This window comes from Schistocerca cancellata, chromosome 5, assembly GCF_023864275.1.
Source record: "Schistocerca cancellata isolate TAMUIC-IGC-003103 chromosome 5, iqSchCanc2.1, whole genome shotgun sequence".
In the NCBI taxonomy this organism is placed as follows: domain Eukaryota; kingdom Metazoa; phylum Arthropoda; class Insecta; order Orthoptera; family Acrididae; genus Schistocerca; species Schistocerca cancellata.
Genome location: NC_064630.1, coordinates 301,205,358 through 301,221,320, shown reverse-complemented (window position 1 = coordinate 301,221,320; position 15,963 = coordinate 301,205,358). Strand labels below are relative to the sequence as shown.

Sequence of the window (15,963 nt, the reverse complement as noted above, 5' to 3'; positions counted from 1 at the left end):
TGACGAAATCGCAAATCGCCGCTGTTAGAAGCGTTTGCTGTTCAAGGAGATTTTGCAAGAGCTGCTCGACAGTAGCCATGGAACCCTGTGAGTCAACGGTAAAAAGGAAAAATCCACTACCTCATCGCCAATTGTTAGATCTTCAAATTTATCACATATTTCGGGCAACACAACAACACATATAAGTCATTGAGTAAGTTGACCTGTGTACAAGTCGGCATTCGATTAAACACTGAGTCTCAGTCTAGCGGCCGCTGCTCGGCTGGCCGCTTAGGTGGCGCAGCTGCTGCATGGCTGGCAGACAGCGCCGCACATAGAGGACGTGCGTAATTGCATGGCGGCACTTTGAATAATCGGTGAGTCACAACAATACCAATATTGAAATAATGCCTCTTAGTTCCAAAATCTAAGGGTATAATTGTATTCAAATTGCACACAGCTATTTAGAACGATATTTAAGTGTATTATTTCTTTATTGGATTTAATTAAGCATTAATTGGTGTTTAGGAATGCATTAGCATTAACTTGCAGAAAGATTGTTAAACTAGATTACAAAAAACTGTTCCCTGATGTATTCTAACACGATTGCTAGATGGCAGATCGTGCTTCTATAGGTCCAACACTTTACCTCAGAAGCCGCCCCTGCCACTGTGTTTCTGCCGTGACTTTTTTCTACTCCAGTAAAGGTCTTTGCTCACCTTCTGCCATTGCCCCTATAATTTTCAGTTGCATTTATTTATCAAGTTCAGCATTAAGTAAGATGAGTGTTCATGGAATTCATCCCTTGCGGATATATGCTAACAAAAATAAAAGTTTACTCAATGAAAATTGTTTGTTTCATTGTCTGATAAGTAGTGTGATTGGAGCCATCTAGAGCCTTCAGGAAACATTCTATCCCACATTCTCTTATCATGGTAAATTATTTTTGTACATAAGCTTCTGTTCCACCTTTAAAAAAATCAGATTCACAATATTCACTTCCTCATTACTCACACAAAATGTATCTTGTTTATTTATGTTGCAGCAGTGCCATCAACCAATGGACCTTCTTGCATAGCATAATGCAAGTGCAGTAGCTTGCAAGGCAGGTAAGGGAATCAACATTGATTGAATCTTCATGAAAGATTAATGACTGTTGGCCTAGTACCCTAACAAGCCTGATTGTGGTTTTTAGAACTTTTACATGTTCATTTGGGCAATTCCTAGGCTGATCCTCAGTCTCTGCTTCATATAAACAGTCAGTAAAAATATGGTATCACACAGAACAAAGTTTACATGATTCACAGAAGTTGACACTACAACTTCCTTCCCTTAAATTAGCTGATGACTGAATTTGAAGCCATTATGACTATTTTTCGACTATGGCTGCCTCAAGAAATATGTAAAGGTATTTTTAAATTACCGCTACCAGTCACAAACTTTGTCAACTATTGTTTATATATTTAGTGACATGCTTTGAGGGTTAAACCTCATCTTCAGGCTAAATGGCATTACAAAAACAACTTTACAGTAAGGTCATACTGATATTACATAGTCTTTTCATAAATGCTGTGGTAATATCAGCATGACCTTCTTGTAAAGTTGTTTTTGTAATGCCATTTAGCCTGAAGATGAGGTTTAACCCTCAAAACATGTCACTAAATAAATAAATAATACAATAGTTGACAAAGTTTGTGACTGGTAGCGGTAATTTAAAAATACCTCTACATAGTTGATGACTGTTATGACTGAAAGGTGTGGGGGTGGGGGGTCTTACAACAAAGTTAAATAATGAAAAACAGCAGGTTCCATACTCTGAGGTAAACATTAGTTAAGGGAGAGCCTCTTCAACCGAAAAGTTGTGTTGTCTGTACGGCAAGTAATAGTGTTCATTACAAAACTATGTGTCAAGGAGTAATGTACTGCAAACAGGCCTCTCTATTTACAGATGTAGGTATTATTTTCTGTTACACCATTGCAATCAAGTAAATATTAAGCTATCAATAAGAGATAAACAGTAGACATTTAATATAATTTGAGGAAGCAGAAACATATTTTTCAATGAAGCACTTTCCTTTCTAATTTTCTTGGTTAAATTTAGTTGACACAAGCAGGAACTGCATTAAGCAGATGGAAATAGTTCATTGTTAATGCAACATACAGAGTAAACTTTCTACGATTTGTCCTTTTGTTAATGTATACTCTGACTCTTAACACGTGCCTGGAGGTTCTCCTTTTTGATGAGATTGGAACATAACAAATGAATAGTTTACCATCACTAATGAGTATAATGGTTTCCACACAGATTCATTACTTAAGATGCAACATGGAAATCACAAACTTTCAATCATCCTCACTCCCCATCATGTCCTCTGAAATGCAGCACATACTACATTCCCCCGATCACCCTGGGCTAAAACTCTGCTAGTACACATTCCTCCCCCCCCCCCCTCCTCCCCCCCCCCCCAAACACACACAGCACCACCTTTCATGATATATGGAGGCACATTTTTTCGAACCTTCATTCTTATGTTGCTGTCTCAATGAAACATAATTGAACTTATTGTTGGGAAATTTTGAGATGATCTCATTGTTGCCCATGTCATCACTATTAAAATAAAAGTACCTGAAGCTGCTATCATTATTATATTGATGTTAATGATGCACACAAACAGAAGAAAGAAAAGAAGGAAAAACCATACTTAAGATATGTATCTTCATTCTGGCTTTTTGCTTTGACTTCCACAACTGCTACTTTTTGACATAACAAAAGACATTTTCATGCTTAAGGATAACAATCATCATGGCTGATGCACAAATCACCCAGTGTGGCGTCAGCTTAAATAAGACTTGCACTCCAGTGGCTGAACTTCCCCGGATAGGGCCTCCCAGTCAACAATGCCTCACAGTCATTTCATTTCACCCTTAGGGTAATTTCCATGGTGTGATGAATGTAGGGGACTTACTGCTTAGTGAAAGTCATTAAAATATGTTGGAGTTTCATGATAATCATTTTATATTGTTTTTCCCAGTAAAAATGTTCAGATTCAGTGGGCTAAACAAATATATTGTTTAGATGTGTGCAAAAGTAGCAGGATATTTTACATTTTTCCTCTAGCCTGTAGTGACTAACAATTTTCTAGGAGAGTGTAGTTAATGTCCATATATAATTTATTTTTAAAAGCAATAAGACCTACAGATATTCCACAAAGTAAATTACTGTTATGTCATTCAGAGGGCCGTTCTAGAATGTTGTCATGTAGCTATGAATCATCTCTTTAATAGTCAAGAAACACTAGATAAGAGACTAGAAACAATAGCATTAAATAAATAAATAGAAATTGCCACCAGCTCATGCAATACATTTTGTGAGTGTCAGTAATCTATAACTGTGAATATGTATCAGACTCACGCAGTAAAACAAATACCCATACATGCAAGAATAACAACATCTCTTCAACAAGTAGCGAGTGATGTGCTATGGCACACTGGGCTGACAACTGGGAGGATCACAGCTCAAATCCCCATCCACTCATGCAGATCAAGTTTTCCATGATTTTCCTAAATCTGTTAAGGTAAATGTTTGGAAAGTTCCTCTGTAAAAGATACTGCCAATTTCCTTCCCTACCTTTGCCCTAGTTCAAGCTCTCCAATGACATTATCAATAGAACAAAAGAGTGCAGCATACATTAGCAGATAAACCATAACTGAGTAATATATCTGGTGAGGCTGAGGTTTTTTTTTTCAAACCAACTTTTTGTACAAATACCAAGAAATGCATTACCAGTGATAAAAGGCATCAACACACAAATATAAGAGACTGATATCACAAAAGAAAATGTACTGCTGAAACACATTAATATGATGCACAGAAGCAGTTTGTCTCCTAAAGCAATCCACAAATCAGAAAAAAGAAGGAATAGCTGAATTGATGCTGCCTTGTTTGTTACCTGAAATGCAAGAATGTTGCAAAAAACACCGAGTTCTTTGTAAGCTAGATGTACAGCATTACTGGGATTTATTTCCATCACTGGTGAAGTTAATAAGTACATTTATGCATATATACAAATGAAATGACTTGTTTACTTATTTTCTTATATATACAAATGTATATACATTGTACAAAATTACCACAGACTTCATTCTTATCATACGTTTAGTGAGTTTCTTCCTTTGAACACTTTTAAAATTTACAACAAAATAGTTATGTAGTAGCTTCTTGATCAGTCTAATGTGTTGAAATAGGAAGTCAGAAGGTCACTTATTACAAATGAGTGTCTTTCTGAATATGTAATGTTTCCATCTGACTGAGGATGAAAGCAACAGTTTGTTGCCGGACTTCTCCCACATGGTCCCTCAAGGAATGGAGCTCTTTGTAGGCAGCCTCCAGTTGCTGAAGAAGAAATTGGTTTTCCTTCATGAGACGCTGCTTTGCCTGTGCAGAAATGAGTGACATGTGACTTTCCTTTATAAACATTTATAGACGGTAGTTTCAGCAAAATGAAAATATTGCAGTATGTATTGTTATGCTACAACTGGTTACTGACAGTGGCTCTACAAGCAACTTACATATGATTTAAGTTTGCAGGCGCACTGGACAAGCAATAAGCAGCATACTTTGCAAGCTTGCTATAAGTATGTGTGTCTTTCTGTAGGGAATGATTAGACCAAGTCCCTGTAAACTCAAATTCAGTTTCTTTTAACTGATAATTATTTTAGTATATAGAAGCATGTGCATTTATGATCATTTACAGTTCTGTCATATTCAGCAAGTAATGTGTCTTACTATATCAAACTTCGTCCATCATTTGTTATCTCGATCTAATTTTATTCCCCATTGCAGTGAAAACAGAATAAAAGACTATGACCAGGAATATACAGTGGAATTTTGATAGAACTCCAAACCAGTCTGCAGATCTTGTAAACCTCTATCCACCCAAAGGTGGCACATTGTGCTATGATTCAGGTAACTCTTGAAACAGATATATGTCTTGTAGACAATGTATACAGGGTGAACCTGAACACCACCACAGAATTTTGAAGGTTGTTGAGAGATATCTACTGCATGTTTTGGCATAATGGACTCATGGTTTCTACTTGTTTCTTACAGAGTAATAATGTAATTATGATTTATAAAATTTGTTACACCAGTTAGATTCGTTTCTGTTACAATGCCTTCACAAAAGTGAAAAAGTCTGTAATACGCAATTATCAAAATGTACAACACAAAACACAGAGTAATGCAACAATCCTCATATGAAACACGTACATATTTATCACAGTTTGTTCACTCTGTGTTGTATAGCTAAAGGCTATCTATGGTGCCAGATTTCAGCCTTTCATTTCTTACATAATAATAATAATAATAATAATAATCAAACAATATCAACATAACTCTCCACTATACATTCAAGCTTTATCCTCATGTACACTACACAAATTCACATATGATGCAGCTCTCTCACCTGTACATGGAAAGGATGGTCAATGTGCATTGAGCAAGAACACCCTTTCCAATAGGCAGCTGAACCCACCCCATGGGATATCTCAGCCAACTATGCCATACAACATTTCCATTTTTTAGTAATACTAGTCATAATGCTGTGTGTCACTATTAATAGATAACTAACACTGCCAGAAAAATGAGTCTGAGACAGAACCAAGCAGTATTGAATGCAGACTGGAGGGTGAAGAGTATAGTGGACATTATTGATGTCAGCAGCTAGTACTATGAGTGAATAGAACAAGTTTGTTTCCAAACAAAACACGCACTACCTCTCATTGCACTGATGTCCAGATATTTTCAGTCCTGTACATACACAAAGATTACAGGGGCAAGAAATCAATAACAAGTGCAATTACTTTGTAATGAACTATGAGGACAAATAACAAAATACTCGGAAATATCTCTGACCTCTCTCCAGCATTTTGTCAGTGTAATTTGGGTTCACGTGGTATATGAGATGTGTCAAAAGTAATGAGAATGACAACACTATAGAGCAACCTGGTAAAACTTTGTTGTTCTACTTGGGACCAATGTTCATCCCCTCCAGATGCTCACTCCGAACTCCATACAGCCATCACATGATGTTTGAGAGTGCCATCAGTGAAGTTGTGTTGTTGTTGGGTGTTGCAAAAATGGAACAGCAAAATTTAGAGCAACATTATGTCATCAAGTTATGTGTTAAACTGGGGTAATCTGCATGTGTGACCTTTGAAAATTTGAAACTGGTCTGTGAGGTACATTCCTTATCAAGAGCATAAGATTTTTGCTGGTGCAAATCATTTCTGAAAGGCTGAGAGCACCTTTAAGATGAACCTCACTCAGGGAGATCTTCAGCTTCAAAAACATTGAATGAATGCAGGCTCTAGTGAGAATGTTCCTCCTGAATGAATACACAAACAAGTATTCTAGAAAGATGTACTTGGAACGATCAGGAAAATAGTGAACTGAGTGAGTCTGGACATTGCAGACAAGTGAATACTGCATCATGACAATGGCTCATGTCACATGGCCACTTCCATCATGGAATTTTTGAACTCAAAAGGCATTGCTATTGTTCCACAGCCCCCTATTCATCTGACCAGAGTCCTTAGACTTTTTTCATTTCCTAAAATAGAAAAATGTCTTAATAAGATGTTGTTTTGGGACTGTGGAGGACATTCAAAAAAATGTGACTGATATATTAAAGGTGCTACTAGTTCAAGTTTTTCAGTATTTCTGCCAAGACTGGGAACAATGACTCCACCAGTGTACAACAACCAAAGGGAACTATTTTGAAAGGGACAAAAGAAAAAAAAAACAACTATAGTAGATAAAGAAATCACACACCTTGTATTACTGAATTAAGGCTAGTTTCTAATAGCCAACACACAAAAGAAAAAAATCCTACAGATAGGGCACTGATTAAGGTATAAAGGGGTTGCAGTAGGTCAATAATACTGTATATGGATGAACCAATATCCCTTGGAAGATTACCGTTATCACCTCACTGTGGATTATGCAATTATGTGAATTGGCCAATTTCTCACACAATTACACATTTCCAAGCAGCTGTGACTCAGTACCAGCCAGACGTGAATGTAACACAATACATAACAGTATCACTAATCTTATCAACATATGTAAATGATAAATTAAATAGAGGCAGCAGCACTCTTAAGATTGCTCTCTGATTATACTGTTTTCTACAGCAAAGTATACTTGCCGAATGATTGTAAGAAATATGGAGTATAACTAATACAGTATTGACTCTTTGTGTTCTGAGTAGCACTTTTTAAAATTTGGGAGGACATAAGATAACACCCATAATAAAGATATGCAATAGTATCCAGCAATAGGACTAATAGTAAACTTCTGGAGTTTCTCATATCACATAAATATTTGGGAGTAGTTGCATGAAATATGAATGGGAACTTTAGCTTTGCCAGGAAAATTGTAGGAGGGGATGGTGATTTAATACAAGGCCCCAAAATGACTAATTCTAATATACTGCTCCAGCATTTCGAGGATTATCAAGGAGGCATGACTGTAGACATTGAAAAATTTAAATGTTACACAGAAAGAATTGTAACAGGTCAATACGGTTTGTACAAAAGTGTAACAGAAATGTTCAAAAAATGCAAGTAATGATATATGGAAGAAAGTTATCACTGTTTTTGGGACACTTTGTTGTATAAATTTCGAGAACTGATATTCAAGACAGGCTGTGCAGCAATTCTATTATGTACACACATTGCTTATCACGACTAAGGACAAATAGAATTAAAAAAAAAAAAAAAGAAAAAAAAGAAAATGTCTATCTTAATACATAAACATAATGTAATTGAACAATGGAAAATTCAGGGTGGAATGTAACAATATTGTGAAAAAGAAAGTTGCTAGTCCGCTATATGGTGAGTAGCATCTTTCCTTTTCATAATATTGTTACATAATGTAATTGGATAGATAAAAATGTTTACTCATGAAGCAGTGGCAGGGGAACACATGTATAAAGGTTTAGTTTGCAAGCTTTTGGAGCCAGTGGCTCCTCCTTCTGCCAGACAGGAAGGAGGAGCAAGAAGAGGTGTGAAGGAAAGAACTGGTGAGGTGTAGGAAATGGGGAGAGTTTGGAAAAGTTGCCCAGAACTTGGGGTCAGGGGACACTTCTTGGATGGGATGAGCAGCAAAGATTGATTGTTGGGGGACTGCATTGGATGAGATTTGAAAATGTGAGAGCTTAAATGTGAGGGTAATGTGCAAGACAGAGATTACTGACAAAACATTGTGCATGAGGTAATAAGAGCTGAGAGCTAACTGCACTGTATGTGGTAGAGGTGGAGCTCAGTGAAAAATAGACATATCAGAAAATAAAAGATATAGAAAAATAAATAGAATGAAGAAAAGAATAGTTACTGAGAGGAAATGCTGAGACCTTAGAAGTTAAGGCCAGGTGGGTGGCGAGAACCAACTACATGTTGTGACGCCATTTCCCACATGCAGATTTTTGAGAAACTGGTGGTTGGGGAAAGAATCCAGATAGTTTGTGTGGTGAGACAGGCATCAAGATCACAACTGTCACATTGTAGACATACTCTGCAATTGGATACTGTCTTGTCAATATACAACTTCTGCCTCTGCCTATCCCCATTCATCCTAATTAATAACGTGATAGTTGTCATGCCAGTGTAAATGGTTGAACAGTGTTCATGTAACAGCTGGTATAGGATATGTGTAATTTTACAGATGGCTTTCCCTTTGATAGTATATGTTTGCCAGTTCAGGGCTGGTACAGGTGGTGGTAAGAGGGTGCATAGGGTAAGTCTTACAGTGGGAACAGTCACAGGGGTAGGAGTTACAGTGTAGGGAGAGGGGTGTGGAAGGTGCATAGGAACTGACAAGGTTATTGAGGTGATTTGTAGGGTGAGGAAAGGCTATTCTATCTGTGTCAGACAGAACTTAAGGGCATGATTTTAAGAAGTCACAGCCTTGTCAAAGTAGGTGATTAATACAAGGTATTATCAAAAAATAACAGGACTTTTTTAATTTTGAGGGCTTTGTACATATGATTTTGATTGTTTTTTTATCTTGTTGATACACATGTTCCTACTGTATGATTGCATTTTCAGATGTTTTCAATATTTAGTTTCTTGTTGACAGTCAAAAAGATTACATGTGTTTTCGAGTGCTTGGTGAATATTTATTTTCAAAAAAGATGGATCAAAGAATTTGCATTAAATTTTGCTTGAAAATGGAATAAAGTGTAGCACCACATTCAAAATGTTGACTTTGGCTTGTGGTGAATTGACTATGAGTAAGACAAGAGTTTACGAGCAGTATAACATTTCAAAGAGGGTTGAGAAGACATTGAAGATGATGACTGCCCTGGATGCCCTAACACATCAATTACTGATGACAACATGGAAAAAGTAAAAATAATGGATCCTGAGAATCACCAAATCACCATGAGGGAAATTACTGATGATGGTGGCAAATCCTTTGGCTCATTCCAAGCAATTTTGTAGGATCGTTTGGGCATGAAACCTGTAGCACCAAAGTTCATTCCAAAATTGTTGAATTTGATGACATTGCATAGGCATCTTTCAGGAATTGCTGAATGAAGTTGACAATGATTCAGAACTTCTAAAGAAGGTTATAACAGATGATGACACATGGGTATGATGTCAAAACCTAGGCCCAATTGTCCGAATTGTCTGAAGATCCAAGACCGAAAAAATTTCGACAAGTTTGATCACATGTGAAGTATCTTCTCACATTTTTCTCTGATTATAGCGGATAGTGCATCTAAATTCCTGCATTTGGTCATATGGCCAATAAGGAATACTTCCTGGAAGTAATGCACCATTTGCACACAACAATCTGAAGAAAACAACCAGAATTGTGGCAAAACCACTCATGGAAATTGCATCACGATAATGCTCTTGCTCCCACCTCAATGCTTGTTCATAATTTTTTTGGCAAAAAATGAAACTGGTTTGTTGAAGTGCTTCCATGACTTGAAAAATTGCTGGCACAAGTGTATTGTATCTGAGAGGAATTTCCTTGAAGGGGAAAAAGTTGATGTTGATAAATAAATAAAAGTTCTTTATGAAAAACGAAAGTACCTGTTACTTTTTCCTGACACCTCCTACATTCAAGGCCTGGATAATACTGAGTGAAAGGAAGGGAATCCCTAAGTTGTTTTTTTTTTATTTTTTTATTTTTTTTTTATTTTTTATTTAGGATCAGCAATATCAGGATTGCATGTGATGATCTGGTGGGTGGGAAATCTGCTTCTTTTGAAGTAAGTTGGTGGAGTAATTACATCCAATGAAGGGTGAGGTGGGAGTGGTGGGTATTGCTGTAAAGAGTCTGTAACTGAACAAATAAATATATTTGCCTTGAATGCCAAGGCTGTATGAGAGGGAAAGTTTGACATGGAAAGGATGGTAACACTCATAATGTAAGTACTGTTATTTATTGATTGGTTTATTGTGAACAGAAGTGTGAAACTGACCGATGGTGAGGACAATGTCAACATCAAGAAAAGTGGCTTAGGATTCAGAACAGGACCATGTGAAATTTAAGTGGGAGAGAGTTTTTGGAGATTCTAAGAATTTTAGTGGGTCATCCTCACAATGAGCCCATATGGCAAGGCTGCCATCAATGTATTTAAACCAGACCAGAGGACAAATACTTCTGGAGCAAGGTATTTGATGGGAATAGAAGGCCACAGATTTCAGACGAAGTAGGAAGTGGTTGATGTCTTCAGTATAGTATGGAAGTCTTTGTACTATAGATTTCAGATGTTGATCAACTAAGGCAGATATACAGTCCAAGGTTGATTGGGTTTGTGAATGTTAGGAAGAAGACAAAAGTTGGTGGTGTGTTGTTTGGTTGGGGTAAGAAGTTCTATGGATTGAGGTATTAGTCCTTGCGAGGGCCCAGAGGTTATAAGGAGGGACTGTTGTTCAGTTTGTATTGCAGGGATGGGGGTCTTGATGGTAGATGCTGTGCACAGAGATGTCATACAACTGGCACAGACCCTCACTTACATAATCCTGCCAGTCAAGTACCATAATGGAAGATGCCTTGTCAGCTTTGAGAATAGCGATGGAGTCATCAGTTTTTAGGGAATGAAGAGCCTGGAGTCCTGCAAAGGACAGGGTTAGGGTCATGTTATAGCAACCTGAGGAAGGACTGCAAAGCAGTGCTGGATGTTAGGAATTCTTAAAAGGCTTGAAAGGGATGATTTTGGGGCAGTGGTGGTGGATCAAGCTGGAACTGTTGAAGGCAGGGTTCAGTGCCAGGCTTGCTGTTAGAAATGTTTTGTGGTAGGCTCCATCTGATATTTATTTGACCTAGTACAGAGATGGACATTTTTCCCTCACTCAGCACATGAGTGGAACAGGCTAGTCACCAATACTGGTGTGAAGTACCTGCTGTCATACATGGTATAGTAGCTTATAGAGTATATTGTATAACTGGTGTCCAAAATTAAAGCAAAAAATTACTGTTTTCCCATCCTGTGCCTAATTCATGATATAATCATGCAAACTGCAACAGACGACCATACGATCATGTACTGCATGGAAGATAGCATTTTGGCCATCAGGAAATCATGCCAGCAATAATGCCAGGGCACCTATCAAACAGAGTAGTGTTTGTCGGGTAGTCCCACATCCACAGTCAACGCGTACACAGTCACAGATGGTGCAGTATGGCACAAAGAAGATGCCTACCAGATGCTCTGCATTTGAGGCCCATAGGAAGAATGGAAGCAGGAGAGTCGTAAACTCATGTGGCCCAATGGCTTAAAATTAGTCTTTCTGTTGTTTCTCAGATGCAGCAACATTTAATACAGACTGAAACCGTACCCTGAAGACCCGGGCAGGGCCAAACATGGGTGACATCAGAAAGAGAGGACCATTATTTGGCTGTAAGCACAATGATGTGGCCTTAGTACTGCGTAGCAACTGGCATCAGACCTCGTAGCATCCACTGGATGTGTTTTATCGAGGCAATCGGTATAGAGAAGGCTTTGACAGAGTGGCCTTTATTATTGGAGACCTGCTGTATGTGTGCCTCTGATGCATCTTCACAGAAGGGAATATCTAAAGTGGAATTGTCAACATGCCATCTGTACCGTTGAAGAGTGGGCCAATGTTCTTTTCACAGATGAGCCCTGATTTGGGCTGGAGAGTGATTTTGGATGGATTCGCATGTGAAGGGCAATTGGAACATTATTTCAAGACCTGAACATTGTGGAAAGAGATCATGATTTTGAGACCCGAACATTGTGGAGAGAGATTGATATCGAGGAGGATCACTAACCATGTGAGCTGGATTATGTTGACCACTCGAACATCTCTTCATTAAATTGTACTGCTGTTAGGTACTGCAACATAGTCTTGGGACTTCATGTACAGTAGTTGCCAGGTGCTGTGCACCCAGGCTTCATATTTATGGAAGATAATGCTTGACCTCACAGAGCACGAGTGTTTGATGTTTTCTTGGAAATGGAAGATACTGCACACATGGTGTGGCCTACTCTCTCTCCTGATTCGAATCCCATAGAGCATGTCTGGGATGCACCAGGGAGATGGGTTGCATCATGTCAACATTCACTGACCACTCTCCAAGGCTTGCAAACAGCTTCGCAAGAAGAATGGGTGTTATTGCCTCAATATGACATTGATGACATTCACAGCATGCTACATTGTTGTCAGGCCTCTATTGCTGGCAGAGGTGATCACATCCTGTAGCATGGCATTAACCGGTTGTTGGAAAGTGTGTGTAAATCTGTTAGGTTGGAAAAAACGAAGAACATTTTTGTCTACTGTTCTGCTTTTGCAGTTGTTTCTTTATGTTGTTTCTACTTTGTTGTCACTTGTTGATACTATTTTGTGGCAAAATAAATGCAAACTTGCAAAATTTCTGTTTGGTGCTTTAATTTTGGACACCAGTGTAGATCTAGACGTAATACAGCCGGCAAATTGCTGAACAGTTTATTATTTTGTAGGCTGTCGCTACCACTTGTCAGAACAGTCTGCCACAAGCATGCTTTCTCATGTGATGTTCAGCTCAATGATATGGTTTGCATTCATGAACCTCTATGTAATATCTGTCAGACTGCTTCTACTGAGTAAGGTCCTTATGTACGTATATAAATAAAAATATTTTTATGTAAATCATTGAATTTCTGCTTTTATTTCAATAGCAAGGTGAAAATCCTCATCCTGGCAGTGGAAGACAGACTGTATCTTGTGACCACAAACTTAATGGTTTATCTGGGCATGAAAGACAGATGTTAACAAAAAAAATATGCTGAGCAATTAGGTACAGATCAATAAGAGAAGTACTTTACCACAGAATCATAAACAGTGACTCAGTAATGCTTGTTGGGAAGAAATCATGGGAAGAATGCTCTGAAGAAATTTATGAAGCAGACAGTGTTGATGTAAAATTTAACAATTTTTTTTTATTTAAAGTGAATTCCCTCAGCACTGTCTTTTGCTCTCCCCTAAAATGAATAACAGTAAAATCATACAGGAGTAATGATGGTAATGGAAACAGTTATATCTATCTATCTATCTATATCTGAATCCCGCTTCAGCTACTGCCAGGTCTGGGTGCTGATGAGTCCTCTCCATTTGGCTCGGTCCTCTCACCACTTTTCTTCCTCCACCTCCCTGGGGTAATTCCTGTCTGGCGCGTCCACGTCGCGGGGGTGGGCATCTTACACTTCAGTAGGCCCGAGTGCTAGGATGGCCGAGTTCAGGCAGGGACCCAATCCCGTGGGGTATAACACGGAACCTAGGCCCAGGGTTATGGGTGAAGACGTTAATGGCAGCGACGGCGGGGAAGGAAGACTTCGGAACAGCGTAGCTGACAGATGAGGCAACCCTCCTTTCTGGGGATTAAATGAGAAGGGAACCACTGCCTTGTGGTGGAGGAGAAACTCCAAAGGCTAAGGGAGACAACCCCAACAGAAAATCCCTTCTTGTGTTAGGCCTAGCAAGCCAGTAGCAAAGTCTTCATATATTGCTTTCAAAACACAGACGAGCCTTGGAAACAGTTATAAAAGTACTTAATTATATGGCAGTTTTAATCAGCATATTAATTTTGGATATTATATACCTGTAACTGACAAATGTTCTAAACATCCAAGGGTATTGATTGTGTTGATGGCAAAAGTCTTTGGCTTGTGCTAAGGAAATTGTATATAAGATCCTGCTGATGATTGGCTGCAGAACACCACTTTTTCACGGCAATATACATTGGTTTTATAAATACAACCCCTGAGGAGATTACAAAATTCATCAGGTCACTGATGAGTGATAATTCTGCTTCATATGTTGACATTCAGGGGAAAGAATTAAAATATTATGCTTAATAATAAGTCAGTGACTTAGGTCATATTCCGCAACTGACTTAAATATGCTCTAGTAATACCCATCTTTAAAACTGCAGGTAAGGAAACCACCACCTACTTCACTCCTTCCAATACTTCCAAAAATATTTCAGAAAGTGGCCTATGATGAAATGCTGACTCATTTAACTAAACAGCTCAACTTTCTTCTTGGTCCTCCATAGATAGAGCAATACAAGACCACAGATATGAAGTCATGGCATAGATAAATGAGAAAAATTAACCTATTTATGTATTATCTGACCTCAATTTAGCTATTGTTTGTGTGGATTACAAAATTCTGCTTGCCCAGCTAAAGTGTTATGACCTCATTCCTCTTGTATGGATGGAGTCTTGCCTTCATAACAGAAAGCAAAGGGTCTCATTGATATACTTTGTCATAAGCATGAAAATAACCCTAGGATGGGGAAACATGGCTTATAGGGTCTTTTAAGGTTCAGAACAGGGCTCATTCTTATTCTTAACATATATAAATGATCTAATCAATGTTAATTAAGTGTCTGAGCTTAGCTTTTCTGGGCATGGATTAGATGATAACTAAACAGGCCCACAACTAGTTCACAGCAAAGTAGTTTTAAGTCTTCATATTATGATGCTTCAACAAACAAAAATGACTTGATGGCACCAAAAGTGGACACTAATGGTTGTTCACTAAAGGGAACACTGCGTATAAAATCCAATGAGGTCCACCTGGATAAGAAGTTGAAATGAAGTCAACAAACATATAAACTAATCAATAATTCCAGTTTGGCATGTTTTGCACCTTTTTCTTCATATTTTTACTACTTGTTGTCTTATGAGATTACCTTATGGGCTGGTGCTGCACCTAAAGTAAATGTATTAGGTGGTGCATAAGTTCATACTGTTTTTGTTTTGCCTGTTGGTATTCTGGTTGCTAGGGATTTATTTATTAACTTTCATTTTTTATTTGTAGTCCACTGTTGCCATTTAAGTTTACATATTGTCATTTTGTCATTTGCAGATAGAGTGTGGAGCTGTGGACACTAAAAAGGAGAGTGCCAATTAGAGAAATTGGCACATTTCAAGAAAGCTTTTAACAATGTCAACAAGAATACACTCTTTGAAATTATGAAGGTAGCAAGAGTAAAATAAAGGAAGTGAAGGTGATGTTCAACTTGTTCAAAAACCTTACAGCATTTATAAGAGTCAAGGGGCTTTAAAGGGAAGCAGTGGCTGAGAAGGGAGTGAAAGGAGGTTACAGCCTATTCCCAACATTATTCAATCTGTACATCAAGCAAGCAGTAAAGAAAACTTAAGAAAAATTAGGAGAAGGAATTAAATCTCAGGGGGTAGAAATAAAAACTTTGAGGTTTGCCATTCACATTGTAAAACTGTCAGAGACAGTAAAGGACTTAGAAGAGTAATTGAACAGAATAGATCAGGTCTAAGGCTTCCATTCAGTCCCTTGTTGAAAAGTCTGGTATGGCAGTTGAAGATAGCAAAACAAAAGACAAATTTTTAAATTTTATGTTCAAGAAATCGTTCACACAGGAGAATCATGCAAATATATTGTCATTTGACCATCGGACAGACCCCCATATACACGACATAG

At 38.0% G+C, this 15,963-nt stretch overlaps 1 protein-coding gene and 1 long non-coding RNA gene across 6 annotated transcripts in view; one reads left to right on the top strand and one right to left on the bottom strand.

Annotated features, from left to right (window-relative positions):
• Window positions 1–259: 259 nt before the first annotated feature.
• LOC126187982 (uncharacterized) lies at window positions 260–15,506 on the top strand. Its single transcript, XR_007537816.1, has 3 exons — window positions 260–356; window positions 1,025–1,088; window positions 15,373–15,506. It is a non-coding gene; the product is annotated as an uncharacterized LOC126187982 (long non-coding RNA).
• Window positions 4,006–15,963, bottom strand: part of LOC126187981 (ras guanyl-releasing protein 3-like) — a 437,195-nt gene continuing 425,237 nt past the window's right edge. For 4 of the 5 annotated variants that reach the window (XM_049929381.1, XM_049929382.1, XM_049929383.1 and 1 more), the window contains one exon: window positions 4,006–4,414. In XM_049929381.1, coding sequence (XP_049785338.1) covers window positions 4,244–4,414 — 171 coding nt within the window. In that variant the 3' untranslated portion in view covers window positions 4,006–4,243. The remainder of the gene's footprint in view (window positions 4,415–15,963) is intronic. The other variant, XM_049929384.1, reaches the window with a different exon arrangement.